Source organism: Globicephala melas, chromosome 12, assembly GCF_963455315.2.
Source record: "Globicephala melas chromosome 12, mGloMel1.2, whole genome shotgun sequence".
In the NCBI taxonomy this organism is placed as follows: domain Eukaryota; kingdom Metazoa; phylum Chordata; class Mammalia; order Artiodactyla; family Delphinidae; genus Globicephala; species Globicephala melas.
Window position 1 is genome coordinate 1,471,989 of NC_083325.1, and position 16,743 is coordinate 1,488,731.

The 16,743-nt window shown below is 48.1% G+C and overlaps 1 protein-coding gene across 1 annotated transcript in view; it reads right to left on the reverse strand.

The window, feature by feature from the left end:
* Positions 1-15,921, reverse strand: part of LIMS1 (LIM zinc finger domain containing 1) — a 93,580-nt gene extending 77,659 nt beyond the window's left edge. Inside the window, exon 1 of the mRNA XM_060309419.1 lies at positions 15,855-15,921. Coding sequence (XP_060165402.1) covers positions 15,855-15,886 — 32 coding nt within the window. The 5' untranslated portion in view covers positions 15,887-15,921. The remainder of the gene's footprint in view (positions 1-15,854) is intronic.
* Between the last annotated feature and the right edge of the window lie 822 nt (positions 15,922-16,743).

A 16,743-nucleotide genomic window follows, 5' to 3' on the forward strand; every position in this document is an offset into this window, starting at 1 on the left:
ACCTTGACACCCAAAACCAGACACAAAATAAGAAAACTATAGAACACAGCGATTATGAACTCAGACTCAAAAATCCTCAAAAAAAAAAACCACCCCAAAACAAAAAAAAGAAAACCTAAGGAAACCTAAAAAATAAAACACTGCAAACATCTAAAAAGGATTTTACACCGTGATCAAGTGGAATTTACCCTAGGAATGCAAGTTTGGTTTAATATCCAAAAATCAATCAATGTAATATACCATATTTACAGCCTAAAGGACAAAAACCAAAATCCCCGATTCTCTCAACGGGCGTAGAAAAAGGATTTCAGCAGCCTTTCATGATAAAAAACACTCCGAAAACTAGGAATAAAAGAGATATACTTAATGGTCAAAAGATGAACGCTTTCTCCAAAAGATCAGAAACAAGACAAGGAAGCCGCTTCCAGTCATCCTTGTACTGTGGGTCTACACATACAATGGATTATTACTGAGCCGTAAAAAGGAAAGAAATGCTGACACAGGCTACAGAATGGATGAACCTTGAGGACACTGTGCCGAGTGAAATAAGCCAGACACAAAGGGACAAATCCTGTGTGATATCCACTGAGACAGAAAGTAGATGGTGGGGCAGGGGCTGGGGGAGGGGACGGGGAGCTGACGTTTAGTGGGGACAGAGGTTCAGTTTTACAAGGTGAAAGTTCTGGAGACGGATGGTGGGGACGGTTGCACATTATGAATGTATTTAATACCACCGAATGGTGCTCTCAAAACTGGTTAATCTTACACTCCAGGTGGATAGTGTCAGAATTGAATTAAAATGTAGGACAAACTGTAGTATAGATAACGCCGCCAAAATCATTTCACATCAAATTCTCTTCACATTTACAATTACTTTCTTGGGTTTGATTTACAGAAGTGGGTATTCTGGATTACAAGTTATAAACCATTTCAGACTTGATACATACTGCCAGATTATTTTCCTAACAAATCTTACAAATATACCCTCATGCCAGCGATATAAGATAATTATGTTTTTAATAAGATCTGCTAATATTGTAGGCAACTGATAATGTCTATTTTATTTCTTTGATGAATCACTAATCACGCTGGAACACTTTTTGTACTTTTGTACATTAATTATATTTCCTCTTTCGTTTCTATTTTGTTATAGTATCTCTGTTCACGTTCTTTTCCCTACACATGTACTAGGGTTTTCATATTCTGATCAATGCATAATACTAATATTTTCTATGTTGCTTCTGTCGCAAGTGTTTTTCCCAGTCTGTTTTTTGTTTTTAATTTTCAGAAATTTAATTTATTCTTATTCAAATGTCTTTCCTTTTGTAATTTGTTCCTAAAACTTCTGAATTTAAAAAGTACTTCTCATTCTAGGACTTTCCTGGTTAGAATCCGCCTGCTGGAGCTTCCCTGGTGGAGCAGTGGTTAAGAGTCCGCCTGCCAATGCAGGAGACACAGGTTCGAGCCCTGGTCCGGGAAGATCCCACATGCCGCGGAGCAACTAAGCCCGTGTGCCACAACTACTGAGCCTGCGCTCTAGAGCCCGCGTGCCACAGCTACTGAAGCCCGCACACCTAGAGCCCGTGCTCCACAACAAGAGAAGCCACCACAATGGGAAGCCTGCACACCGCAATGAAGAGCAGACCCCACTCTCCTCAATTAGAGAAAAGCCCACGCGCAGCAACGAAGACCCAACGCAGCCAGAAATAAATTAATTTTAAAAAATTAAAAAGTATTTCTCATTCTGAAAAAGTTAATAAACATTTCTATTTTATTTTAGCATTTATCTGGCTGAATTTTATAAGTAACTATTAAATATTATCCATCTGGAATTTCTTCTGATGTAATATAAGGCTATAAAGCTATAAACTGGTTTCCCCCCCCAACTGCTAACAAATGATCTCACCATTTGTGGGACACTAATTGAATAATTTGCCTCTTTCCCCCTGAAAAACTCGTTATCACAGAGCTTGTGTGATGGCCTATGATGTGTAAACAGCCAACACGGCTCATGTCCCCCCCACACACCACACTCTTCCCTGCAGTAACCTGCTGTTATTCTTGCCCCTTTATTCCTCCAAAGAAAGAAACGTCGGGATAATGCTATCAATTTTACCAGAAGACGCCCACCTGGAATTCTGATTAATGGTATTGAAGCTATATATTAATATGGAAAACTGAAGAAGTTCACAAGAAAAAATGTTCATGTGTGATCCAGAAGATTTCACCCATTCCCCTGGAAGCCTCACTGGTGCAGAACAGCATCTTCCCATGTCCGAGAACTGTTCCTGCACTAATCCCGAGGGAGAGAAGAAATGCTGAAATACTGCACAGAATTACTGAAATTACATGGAGTTGAAATGAGCCTTCAAATCTATTTTAATACTGACTGAGGGCATGTTTATTAGCATTTACTCATGTGTTATTATACGGCAACATTTAAAGAGCTCTACCTCACTAAGCCAAACCCCATACACACCAAATAAAACACATGACACCATTACTTATTCATTTGACAAGCACTTACTGAGTGCCTCCTGTGTGCTCTGCATTGTCACTTGGGCGTGGGATACACAGGTATCCCAAAAAGCATCAGCAGCTTTTTGTGGGACAATGTAGCATTCTTACAACTTAAGCCCTTTAATCAAAATTTATCTAACAAATCCAACCTCAAATTTTGACTTTCATCCCATTTGTTTAGCTAATCTCTAGCAATGCTTCCTCCTGGGAGGCATGATTAACCAAGACTGCGCAAAACAAAGCTTCATTTCTAAAAAGTTCCCAAGCCCTGTATCCTTGGCTTTCCCATCACCCACTTAATCTGTCTGCTGCAGCCTTCACGTTCCAGAAACTATCACCACAACTTCCTTCATAGAAAGCATCTAAATGACCAAACGTATTATCAGAAAGCGATGTGGGTGTTTCTTTATTTTAAAAATCAAAAGGGCTCAAGCTGGGAAAACGCTTCTTAAGTCTGGTCTCACGGTCCTCAAATGACCTTTGTGGGAAAAAACAGACCTCTAAAATTTTGAGGAATCGCTAGGACTTTTTTGTCTTTTGTCGAATTCAATAGACAGCTATATAATAAAATTAAGCACCACTTTCTAAACTTCACCGATGTCCTTTGTCATCACCAGTAACACTAGAGAGGGGAAAGCACCTGACAAAGGCTGGAAAGCCCAGGTCTAACACAGGGAAGCATTACATACGCATAAGTACCCACGCTAACACATTCTGTTAAAAGCATGAGGACACTGCCTTAAACAGACAACTGCAGGTGCCTCCTGCTTCGTGCAAATCTGGCAGATGCCCAAGAGACAAAAAGTGCTCTCACTTCCTGATGCGAGTAAGCCAGCATTTAAAAAAAAAAAAAAGGACATTAAGTCCAGAACCACCATTAAATTATCTCAGACATTAGCTTGGCACCCACTTCAAAGTTACATCATTGTGATTCTGGTCTGTCTTATAACACAGACAACCTAGTGTCCTATACATATATCTTAAAAATTTTTTTAAACATATTTTTTTCATCATCATCCTCAATCATGTAAATATACTCAATCACCCGAAACCAGCCAAGTGCTGACAGAACTTTCCAGATTCTAGTAGGAGCTGAAGCTCCTACCATCTTAAACTCATTTTTTAAAAAATTTATTTATTTTTGGCTGCGTTGGGTCTTCGTTGCTGCACGCGGGCTTTCTCTAGTTGCGGCGAGCGGGAGCTACTCTTTGTTGCGGTGCAAGGCCTTTTCAGTGCAGTGGCTTCTCTTGTTGTGGAGCACGGGCTCTAGGCGCGCAGGCTTCAGTAGTTGTGGCACGGGGGTCAGTAGTTGTGGCTCACAGGCTCTAGAGCGCAGACTCAGTAGTTGTGGTGCACGGGCTTAGTTGCTCTGTGACATGTGGGATCTTCCCGGACCAGGGCTTGAACCCGTGTCCCCTGCATTGGCAGACTCCTAACCACTGCGCCATCAGGGAAGTCCCTCAGACTCATTTTTGAAAACAGAAAACTAGTCTCAGCCGTGTTCCCTGTAAGCCAAGGATCCCTGGCTTTTACAAAAACGTCACTACCCACACTCCACAGACAAAGGCTGCTCGTTTGGCGGATGAATTACTCCACCTCAAGATTCTAATGAAGACCACGCTCTCATCCCTGACACATGCCTCACGGTGACAAAATCTACACTGTGCTCCACAGAAAGAACAGTTCTGACAGCCATCCGTTAGGACCCAAGGGAACTGGGGTATTCTAATGTGGGCAATGACCTTAAACTCTGATGTTCTGGACACCATTTTACCACACACTCTCTGAATGAGAAAATTTGAAAGTAGTGAACGAATATTTCTTTTGTTGTAAGATTTCCCATTAGAATAGCAGAAAGAGGCATTCAGCTCAAGCCCGAGGAGTCAGGCTCAGTCTTAACCTATATTCAAACCTCTGAAGAATAAATCCAAGCTGGAAGGAAGGCATAAGCCAGACGCCAGAGGTCCCTTCTTTAATTATGTGCTCATTACTGATTAGCAGGGGTCGTTTTTACGTTTCTGCATGTGCCTCTGTGAGCCCAGGATGACGGCACGACTGCCCTTGAGGGCGTCCAGGCACTCGAGGCCGCGGCTGGTGATCTCCCCATCACGTTCCAAGGATTCGAGAGAGACGTCCTCGACTGACGTCATCACATCCCGCCCCTCCCCAGCTGTCCTCCGGTGGAGACGGTAGGACGCCGGCAATTCCCACAGAAGCCCCGCCCGCAGGGCCACCGCCTGGACGGGGACCTGGCCGGGGTCAACCTCCTGGGCAGGATCGGGGGCTCATGAGCTCCTGGAGGAGCCCCGCCCCCACCAAGGGAGGGCGCACGGCTCAGAGCACGGGTCTCGGCCCCAACCGAGCCCTCGTGGAATGGGAGCACGACGATCACGGGCACCACAACCACGTGCTCGTCCGCGTGCAGGGCTCCCGTCCAGCACGAGGCTCAGGGCGTGAGTGTGGGGCAGCTGCAGACACGGAGAGGGGCCTGGACCGAGTCACCTGACAGCGCGCATCATCTGTCACCTGGTTCCACCGGGTTACCAAGTAGTCACGGAGGAAGAGGAAGCTTCCCTTCTCAGAAGTGCGGCAGCTAAGACAGGAAATGCCTTCAACTGCAGCATCACGACATCAGCCGAACCCTAAGGAGTTAACCATCTAGGTGGGAAGTCCGCAAAACACGGCCCCCAGGCCTGTGAGCTCAGAGTTGTCACGTGTTCACCTGTGCTCAGGAAACCTCCTCTCCTCCCTCTTTCCGGACAACCAGCATGGAGTGCGCGTGACGTGCGGGGCCCCGTTCGTCTGGATGTCTCACACGTGGAAACTGGTCTAACTCCGTGACCAGCACTATTCCCTTCACTCCGCACCCGAGGCAGAGGCAAGCCGGGCCACCCCCGGCGGGTAAACGCGAAGCTGGGGTCTGAGCACAGGCTCTTTCCCGTGGTAACATCTGATCGCACAGCTCTTTTCATCCCGGTAACATGGAGCTGGCAGGGGTACGGGAGCGCCAATGGGCCAGTGCTCCAGCTGGAAAAACCAACATCCCTGGAATCAAGCCACCAGAATTCAAGCTCCAGCTCCTTCCTGGGTCAGCTTCCTACCTGAGCGCATCTTTCAAATTCCCAAATCTCCGATTCTTCATGCGAAAGCAAGGATGTTCGTATTTATCTTATTGGTCATTCACCTACTTACTGAGCATCTAAGAGGCGCCAGGCATTGTCGCTAGATCCTGGGACACGGGCTGAACGGAGAGAAACCACCTCTGAAGGGAGTGGGGTGTAGGGTGGAGCTCTGGGGAATCACCCCTCACAAGCCACGTGGCAGGTTTTATACCATTGGGGTCATGGTGCATGGGGCCGGCAGGGGGGCTGGGGAGGGAGGAGGGGGAACAACAGGGCTGGACTGCCAAGGCAGCATGGAAAAGATGACTCCAGAAACGAACCCAGAGGACGGAACACCTCACAAGGCACAAAACACTGGGAAACAGGGTATGTAAAAACCTGAAGACACAAAAGAAAAAGGTGTGTCCTAACTTCAAACAGTTCTCAGAACACATTTCTCCGAGGGACCTGGGGGAAGGAAGGGGCGGATGAGTCACAAATGGGGCTGGGAAGGTAGGGACTGGGGGAAGAGGCAAAAGGTTTCATAAAGCCCAAAGCGCTGCACACACAGACGAGGTTCAGGACAATCGTTACTAAGGCCCAAGTCATCACCAACGGTCAACATTCCCCTGTGACGTGAGGCTAGCACACAGCCCGGACAAGCTCAGACACAGGCTCCAAGACCCGCCCTGAGCTCTACTCCAGTGGCACCGAGGGGCTTCATACCTTCCCACCCTTTCCATGCAAAATTTCAAATCCAAACAACTGCAGTTCTCAGCCAGACAGTCTGCATCTGGAGAAGCCAGCCTGTGTTTCTAACAGAAGCTTAGAGGGAGCTGAGATCTGCAGGGTCCTTATAAAGACCTTTCAGTCCCCCACTTCTGGAGATGTAAGAGTCCAACACCAAAAACACTGTGCCGCTTCCCTCTAACCTCCAGAGTCTTTGATGAAAACCTATTGTCTTTCCAATTTCTTCCCATAAACGAATGGTGTCAATTTGCTCTGGCTGCTTTCAAGGTTGGTTTTTGTTGTTGTTGCTTTAATATTTATCTCTTTATTTATTTGGCTACACCGGGTCTTAGTTGCGGCACGCGAGATCTTTAGCTGTGGCATGTGAACTCTTAGTTGTGGCATATGGGATCTAGTTCCCTGACCACGGATTGAACTCAGGTCCCCTGCACTGGAAGCGCAGACTCTTAGCCACTGGACCACCAGGGAAGTCCCTTTCAAGGTTGTTTTTTTTTTTAGTGTCTTTAGTTTTTAGGAGCTTAATTATGATACGTCTTGGCCTGAATTTTCTTGGGTTTATCCTATTTGTGGTGTGTGCAGCCTCTTGAATCTGTAGGTTTACATTTATTGCCAACTTGGGGAAATCTTTAGCCATTATTTCCTCTGGGCCTTTTCCACCCCACGCGCTTCCTCCTCTGCTTTCAGAATTCCAAGGTCCCACAGGTCCCCAAGGCTTTGCTCTGTTCCCCAGTCTATTTTCTCTGCCGTGAGTGCGGGTGACGCCACAGTTGTTTCTGGGTGTTTGGTTGAAGTCGAGCATTTACTGTGTAAACATTTTTCTTCTTGTTAGACTGTCTTTCCTGGTCCCACAGAGAACAGTCTTCGTTGTGACATGTTTTTGGTCTGTACCTGCTGGCATTTCTAGACGGCCAGAGTCTGGGATAAAATGGGGATATGAGTGTAAAAAGAAAACCCAGACAACTCATCACCCCATTGTTCATCAGGCCCCATGGTCCCTGCCAGCTTGCCTTCTTCTCTCCACATTTCAGAACTTTTTTTTTTGGCCGCGTCATGCAGCTTGTGGGATCTTAGTTCCCCGACCAGGGATCAAACCCAGGCCCACGGCACTGAAAGCACCGAGTCTTAACCACTGCCAGGGAATTCCCCACACTTCACAGTCTTACGCTTGTTTTATACATAATGTCCAGCGTTTATCATGCTTAGTGGGAGGAATAGGAAAATGTCCACCTGATCCATATTTCCCAGGTTCTTAACAGTTTGAATGCTGGGAAAAAATCTAAAGGTTAATACTTTGCGACATGTGAAAATTCTATGAAATTCAGATTTCAGTGTCTGTAGTTAAAAGGTCACTGGAAAGCAGCTGTGCCCATCTACTTACATGCCGTCTACAGCGGCTTTCACGCTACAACAGCACAGCTGAGCCGAGGTGACAGCATCTACCACGTGGTCCTTTAGAGAAAAGGTCTGCTCGAGGGCCCTGACCATCCACGGCTGCCAACATCATCGCCTCCTGACGGGAGGACCCACCGCCCTCCCTCACGCAGTCACGGGTGTGGGAGCCCAGTCAGGCTTTTGGGCCGCAGCTTCCAAGAAGACGTGCGGGTCGAGGCCACGTTCACACCAACACTAAGACGGCAACTGCCTCTCTCACTCTCCTCTCACGGGTCACTGTGAAGTCTTCCAGAAGCTACGTGACATGAAGTATTACAAAAGAATGAAAGCCAGCTGTCTTCCATTAAGACATTGACGAGATCTGCCCAAAAAGTATTTTTAAAGTATCTTCTCTATACGTCTAAAGTATTTTAAAGCCACTCCACTCTTCACTATTTTGTTTCTTTGGAAAATAATCACAAAATATTTATGTTAACATACAAAAGGTTGATTAAATTTCAAATACAGCAAATATCAAGAAGCTCTTCAGGGTCCTCAACAATTTTTAAGAGTGGAAAGTGGTCCTGAGACCAAGAAGTTTGAGAACTGCTTCTTTAGATCCAACAATCAATTTATATACTTTATAGGGAACAAAGAAGTTAAACTGTGCCCAGAGGATGCGACCTGCCAAATCCAGACTGTAGGAAATTCTTCAAGACAAGGAACCCGTTTCTTCAACAAAAAAAATCACAAGAATAGGAAGGGGGGAAAAAAAAGATGGAAGGGGTACCTATATGTTAAAAGAAACTGAAAGACTTATCAAGCTCTCAAAAGGTATGAACCTTATTTAGATCCCAATTCAGAAAAAACTATAAAGTGAATGTTTGAGATAAAACAAAAATTGAACACTAACTGGGTAGTTGATGATATACAGGAAATAGTACTAATCTTTTTCAGGTGGGATAATGATGTTGTAGTTATGTTTAAAAATCTTTTCTAGAAGAGTCCTTACCATCTTAGGATACCTATTAAAATCTCTAGGGACTTCCCTGGCGGTCCAGTGGTTAAGAATCCTTGCTTCTACTGCTGGGGGTGCGGGTTTGATCCCCGGTTGGGGAACTAAGATCCCACATGCTGCGAGGCCAAAAAAATAAAATAAAATAAATAAAATCTCTAGGATACGACACAGGGCAGAGCAGAGGGACAGGACTGGGCCTCGGTCACAGGTGAGGTCACGCCAGGCAGTGAGGACTAAAGCTAAGGTAGGACATGGGGACACATTATTCTACTTTTTGTGTTTATGTCTGAACTCTCCATTAAAAAAAGTTTAGGGGCTTCCCTGGTGGTCCAGTGGTTAAGACTCCTCGCTGCCACTGCAGAGGGCACTGGTTCGATCTCTGGTCCGGGAACTAAGATCCCGCATGCTGCCCAGTGCAGTCAAAAAATTAAAAAAATTTTTTTAATTAAAAATAAAACAAGTTTAAAAGTACAGACTTCATGACATTCTTCCCCAGAAGCAGGGGATGAGGCTGGCCCATCTGCACTGGCACGACCCCCGTGCGGGGAGGTCTGCAGCCCACGTTTCGGGAGCTGCTCTGCCTGGTTCCTGACTCTCCCCCATGACGTGCCAAGTAAACCGGGCTCCTGGTTGAAGGCTGGCATGTCCCTACCTCCTGAGGGGCTCAAGAGACACTGCCTGGGGCCCATTTCTTACATTAATGACAACAAAGCTATAATACCTGGTGACAAATGATCAGTTCCTCCTTTAATTTCGCAAAGACTTTTTTAACTTCTCCTCTGGTACCTGGACACAAATAACCCCCATACAAGACAGACGACGAGCTCCACACCGCATCGTAACTACACACACCCCGGGTGACAGCACCGGACAGACCTGCACTGAACTGGAACATCGGTCCCCAGATTTGTCAAGGTCGCCACCACGTGCGCGGCACAGCCAGGAGCTCAAAATGAAAACAAACACACACACATGTACACACACACAAACAAAGACACCAAATTTAAGTGAAGAACGTGATCTCACCTGATACATTCTCTGCTGGGCCTCCAGAGTGAGATTGGGACCCTCCAAGTTCAGAAAGAAGGACCGTCCGGCAGTGAGATGAGGTAGCTCCCTCGCGGCTGCCATGCTCGGGGAGCAACTATTAACCACACACAGAGGACGCCTTGAGAGCGAGGAGAAGTGGGAGCCACAGCCTCGCCTGAACGGGAGGGGCCCCGGGGAAGAGACCTGGGGAGGGGCCACGGGGGGGGGCACAGCTCAGCATCAACCTCGGCTCATCTCACCCTGTCCCTGTGACGCGGGGACTTCCCAACCTCCTGTGCTGTTTCCTCATCTGTAAAATGGGCATAAAAATCCTGCCTCGAAGTGCAGCCGTGTCAGATTTGTGAAACAGATGTTTAACTCCTTTAAAGTACTTGTGTCATCGTAGGCCATTAATAAAAGATGGTTATTACTAAGAAAGTTTCCAGAAGAGCAGCCTAGCCATGAAATGAAATAATCTAAACAGGGATGACATCATTTGAACTTCTTCCCAGTGGTCCGTGGGTGCTGGGTCTCTGCCTGCAGAGTTAAGTTAAACCACATGTGAAGGCCATCTCGTCTTACCCCAAGTTCTGTGAGTTTATTCAAGCACTGTCACAGACACTCAGAAGAGCTGGCTCTGGACTCTTCAATTCACTAATGAATGGAGGAATAAAAGGAGAAATAAAGCTCATTTAAATCCTATTTGTTTTTTTCTTGGACGTCTAACAAACATGATGGAGATGTTCCTTTACTTCCAGAGCCTACAATTTGGCAGAAAAGATTAGATATCTCTACGAATAACTGTAACATAAAACAGAAGTTGATAACTACCCGAAAAGAAGCCAAAGTGCTTTGGGAGGAAAGACATAAGCTCTGAGCCCTGAGCCCCCAGCGCACAACCTCAGTCCACATTGCAGGAACTCAGTATCCAGGGGCCAGAGGCAATCCTGCCCCGACTGCAGACAAGACACAAGAGAGGAAGGTTTTCCAGCCCAAGAGAGCCACGTGGACAGAGGCCCTGTGATGGGAGAGCACCGGATGTTTTCAGAACCAAGGGGCCTGTGACAGGCCAGAAGGTGACGAACAGCCTGAACTCCAGGCGCGGCAGTTTGGCCCTTATTTGACAGGCAATCGGGAGTCTTCTCAACATTCTGAAAAGAGGGGGGGACATGACCAACATGATGCTTTAGGCGAATCTGGAACCGACACGAATGACAACAACCTGAAAGATTCTCATGAGCTGGGACCACGTCCCACCCGCCTGGGAATCTCTGCAGCCACACCCACCTGGCACCTGAGAACCACATGCCGCATCCACCACGTCGAGAAGGAGAAGGACCCACCAACGGCCCAGTTCCACCACCAGCTGTGCCCACACGCCCCCCCAGGTGGGCCCTGTGCTGCCTGGCAATGCGCCCGGCTTCAGGAGTCGAAACAGACACACGACACGAGGACTCCCACTCTCCCCGTGAGAATTACCTCATGGCCTGTCTGTGCGGATGGTCAGACTTGTTCCCTAACAGATGCACCAGCAGAGGAGCCCGCCAACAGGAAGGCCTCTCGGGCTGGCCCTGGGGGACAGCGCACAGGGTGAAGAGGAGACCCAGGCCTCCGGGGACGAAGAACCACCGTCACCAGCACGAGGGCCTCAGAACCCCAAGTCCCCAAGGATGCGCTTCACAAAAGGAATCCACTTCAAAGAGGTTGACATCCGGGACCTTTGTGATACACTAGCTCTGGGGCAACATCTGATACTTCATCCAGACGTTTCCAGAATTACCTTGTTCATGGGGCTCAGATACATCAGACAAGGTCTCACCTGGGCGTCTGCAGCCTATGGGGATGTCCCAGGGTCAGGACCGCAGGTAAAACCAGGGAAATCCGAGTGAGATCGAGGGACTGCATGACCGTCGATACTGCGGCTTGGCTCACGCACCACCATTTTGCAAAATGTTATCAATGGGGAAGCGGGGTGAAGGATATACTGGATCTTTCTTACTGCTGCATGGGGCCCTACGTGACCTCAGGTGAGCTACGTCGCTCCTGCGCGTCCCAGCCCAAGCTCACCCTCCACCCTCCGCGCCCTCCCCTCCCATGGGATGCACTGGCCACGGCCAGCTGTGTCTGCACCTTCCAACCCACACACAGAATGTCACTGTGGACTCATCAAGGCAAAAAGTATGCTCCGACGTGAAAAGGATGCAGGAACGTGACCCCCTCTCCCATGAGCTCCTGCATGCAAACGTCTGATGAGATGAAACAGGAGATGAGTGGTCGTCGCACAAGGGGTAAAAACCACAGCTGCTGGAGGGTCCACGGAACGTGGCAATGGGCACCCCAGCTCTTGCTTCTCTAGTATCTTAAAATTAAAGTTTTTGGAAGACAACCTGGCCACGGGCCAGCGTGTAACGTAGATGACATTTCTGTAGGCAGGAAACCACAGCTTAAAGCACAATTAACGAGAAATGTAAAATCGACCAGCAGTTTGAGATGCTTTCCTTCTATTTAAGGGCAGCCCTAGTTGAGAACGTGACCTACGCTGAGGTTTATTTACATGATCTTCTGAGGAACAGACACAAGATTACTGAAAACAGAGGCTCCTGGGGTAAAGCTCTGTGCTTCCATCACCGGCCTGGATCTGCCTTCCCCACTGCAGGCCCCCGGACCCTGAGGAGGGCAGGAAGGTCCCCTCGGGGAGGAAAGGGAAGGCCACGCACTGCACCCACACCCAGCAGGAGAAAGAGCGTCCAGGGGTGGTTCAGGGTCACCCCAAAGGCAAGGGGGGCGATGAACAGTCAAGACAGCGGTCCTGACAGCCCTAGGCCTGCAGGGCACACGGCAACCAGAACTGAGGCACCTTTCCCGCTACCAAGTCTTCATCAGTTTCCTTAAACTAAGTGCTCGATTTCCTCAGCGCACAAACAGGCAGAGAGCACTGAAGACCTACGAAGACCCTCGCTGCCAGGACACCACCTCTTCATAACACGCTGGCATCGTGCCTGGAAAAACCCTTCAGGGCAAAAGCTGCTTTTCCCCTAGTGGTTCTTCAAGTCCCACTGAAACTCCCTCCAGCTAGAAAGCACTCACTACAACAAGCATTTGCCTCACATTTCTAAGAAAGCTCTTTGTAGATTTCCCTTTTTAAATATTCCAAATATCTGCATTTCCCTCATGATTTCAGGTTATGTTAACAGTGGTTCTCAAAGGGTGGTCTCGAAACCCTGGAGGGTCCCCAGACCTTTTCAAGAAGCCGGGGGATGAAAAGTGTTTTCATAATAATGCTAAGAAGCTCCGGGAAGATGCTGGGCCCTCCGCGCAGTGGAGGCATTTTCACTGATGGTGCAAAGGCAGCCGTGGGCCCAATGCCAGCCCCTAGCACCAATCAAGGCAGGGGCAGCGGTGATGGGACCCAGCGCCTCACCCCAGGCACCTGCAGGGGAAGAACACCCCTTTCCCTTCTCAGTGTCCCTGATGAAAGCGGTGTTGCCCCAGCCACTCTGGGAAAGTCTATGCTCCTGAGAAAGCTAAACATGGAATCACCATGCACCCGGCCACTGCTCTCTTGGACAATTATTCCAGAGAAAGGGACGCTTATGGTGACACCAAAAACCTGTCCACAAACGTCCATATGTCCTTATTATTAATAGCCAAAACCGGAAACAGCCCAAATGTCCTTCATTTGTTCCTCATTTGACAGTTAAGCCGTCCTATATACACCACCCTGAGGAGAAACTACAATACACACAACAGCCTGGACGAGTCTCCAGGGAATTAAGGTGACTTGTTTAAAACGCAATCCCAAAAGGTTAAGGACGGTATGATTCCACTCATACAGTATTTCTGAAATAACAAAATTTTAGAGATGCTGAATGGATGTGTGGTTTAAAGAGCAGGCGGAGGAGAACACAGAGGAAAATGGAATAGGAGGGACCCTTGGGGTGAGGGCACTAACTGTCCTCTATCTGGACCTCGGTGGATACACACACCCACACTCGTGATAAACTAACACAACACACACACGACTACAGGTAAAACTGGGGAAATCGGAATAAGATGAATGGATTGTATGACCATCAGTATTGTGGCTGGGACGGCACTACAGCTTTGCAAAACGTTATCAATGGGGGAAACTGGGTAGAGGATACACTGGATCTTTCTATACTATTTCTTACAACTGCATGTGAACCTACAGTTCTCTCAATAAAAGTTTCTATTAAAAAACGTACACCCATGTTCATAGCAGCGTTATTCACAATAGCCAAAAGGTGGAAACAACCCAAATGTCCATTGAAGGATGAACGAATAAACAAATGAATGGTATAAACACACAATGGAATATTATTCAGCCTTAAAAAGAAAGGAAATCCTAACACAGGCTACAAAATGGATGAACCCTGAGGACACTATATTGAGTGAAATAAGCCAGTCATAAAAAGACAAAGACTGGATGATTCTACTTATATGAGGAACCTGGAATAGTCTAAATCAGAGACATAAAATACAACAGGGGAGACCAGGGGCTGGAGGGACAGGGGAATGGGAAGCTGTTTAATGGACAGAGTTTCAGTTTCGCAAGAAAAAAGAGTTCTGGAGATGGACAGATGCCAGCGATGGCCACACAACATTATGAATGTGCTTAATACCACACAAAAAAGCAAGGGATTGTGAAGGGAAAATTCAGGATGGGAATGGGATGGGACCAGGAGACGATCAAGGCTCTTAAAAGGAAAGGGTTAAACTCTTTTTTTTTTTTTTTTTGGTTCTACTCTTAATTCATATTTTATACACTGTATTGTCATTCTTTATATCTTACATATATTTTAAATTTTGTATTGATTGAATTTTCAATAAATTTTTTTAAAAACAAAAAAAAGTCCTTGATGAAGCAATACAAATTACTGTTATTAAATCTCGAACTTTGACCTTGTATTCTGTTTCTTGTGATGAACAAAGCACTTGGGCTGCATACCACAGTAAGACGATTGTCTGCAGGGAAAGCACGAGTGTGATCCAGTGCCGGCTGAATTAGATGCTTTTTTTCATGGTCTACCATTTTTACCAGAAAGAATAACAAACTATGGTTTTTAGACTTGCACTTGGCAGACATTTCTTGAAACTAAACAAAGTGAGTCTGTTACTTTGAAGAAAACAATTGCCAAGAGTTTCCTATCAATAATAAAAATCAAGCTTTCAACTGAAAATTAAAATATTGGAAAACTTGTATCCACCACCTGGAGTTTGACAGCTTCTCAAACTTAGAGAGTTTCTAAGGCGATCAGCCGTGATATTAAGAAATGTTATTTAGTGATGGTGTATAAAGAGATGTGTCAACATTTGGAAGGGCTGCCTAACTCAGTGAATCAACATTTTCCAAATGAGGGTGATGTTACAACGGGCACAAGCCCCTTCCGACTGCAGGGCAGACGGTGAATTTTAATGTCATGGAGAGTGAAAACCTCCTTGTAAGGCTTCAGACTCCACATCAAACTAATCTTTAAGAAACATTAAGCTTGTCTAGTTTTGGAGTAATAACGAAAACTACCGCAACTACGTGAAAAGCTATTAAAGTACTACTGCTCCCTTTTCCAACCACACGTCTGGTTAGGAGCAGATTTTCTTCAGACTTCAACCAAAACGGACCGCAATGGACTGAAAGCAGAGCAGGCAGGAAAATGCAGACATTTAGGAGATATGCAAAATGTAAGAGCAGGGCTCTCGTCACACTAATTTTTGTTTAGGAAAATGCTATTTTCATAAAGCATGCGTTATGTATGTTGAGATCACAGACTTATTTTACGTTTAATGAATGAGTCAATGTCCTTTAAAGTCTCAGTTTCGTTTCTAATTCGGTAAATCTCGAGCCCTGAGACGTCCCCTCCCTCACGGACGCCTCTCGCAACCCGAGCCGGGCTGCGAGCGCCGGGCGTGGGGAGCGCCGGGCCGGGACGCGGTCCACTCGGGCCGCCGGCTCTGCAGGCCCGTCCGTCAGCGCACGGGGAGGGGCCGGCAGCGCCGCCGACGTGGCTCCGGCTCCGGCTGCGGGTTCACGGCCGCCGCGGCCTTACCTGTTGGTCATTCCTGCCGCCACGCCCAGCATCTCCGGCGGCCACGCGAACCCGCACCGCGAACCCGCACCGCGTACCCGCGCCGCTCCCGCCGCTGCCGCCGCTCCCGCCGCTCCTCCTCGCTGCGCGGACTGGCAGGAAGGGGCGGGGCGGGGGCGGAGGCCGCGCCCACCTAGGCTCGGCCCCGCCCAGCAGGCCCCACCCACCCACCCCCGGAACCGCCCGCCCGGATGTCGGCCCCGCCTCCATTTAGGCCTCGCCCCCTGGACCGCCCCTATGTGGGCCCCGCCCCTATGTGGGCCCCGCCCCGCCTTGGCTCTGCCCTCGCCTTCAGGCCGCCCCTCCCCGCGCGCCGAGGCCCCCCCTAGCGGAGGCGGACTCTGTCCCGGGGCGTGAGGGCACGGCGCGGTCGGGGTGAGGGGCCGCGTCGCCCTCCGTCCTGCTCCGCTGTCCCGGCACCAGAATCCCGCGGGCGGGGAAGGTGGGCGGTGTAGGTGCTGATGTGAAGTCAGCTCCGCTCTGACCCGGTGCGCGCTGTGGGGCCGCTCCTGGAGCTGCAGCAGCGCTGAAGACCCCGTTTACGGACAGTTCTCGCGGAGCGTTCCGGGGAACCCGGTGAGCCCCGAGGGGTGGCGGCTGCCCCTTACGGAGGACTGCAGTGGGGGTGGGCGGCGTGCGGCAGCGGAACACAACTGGCCACACGCTTGTACAGGCAGGGCCAATGCAGTTTGTTTTTAAGAGTAACTGAGGAGGTTTGTTTAACCAGGACATTAATTAAATAAATCACGGTTTATACACATAGTACTACACAGATGTAAAAAAAAATAAGAATAGCCAATAAGCACATGAAAAAATGCTCAACATCACTAGTCATCAGGGAAATGCAAAT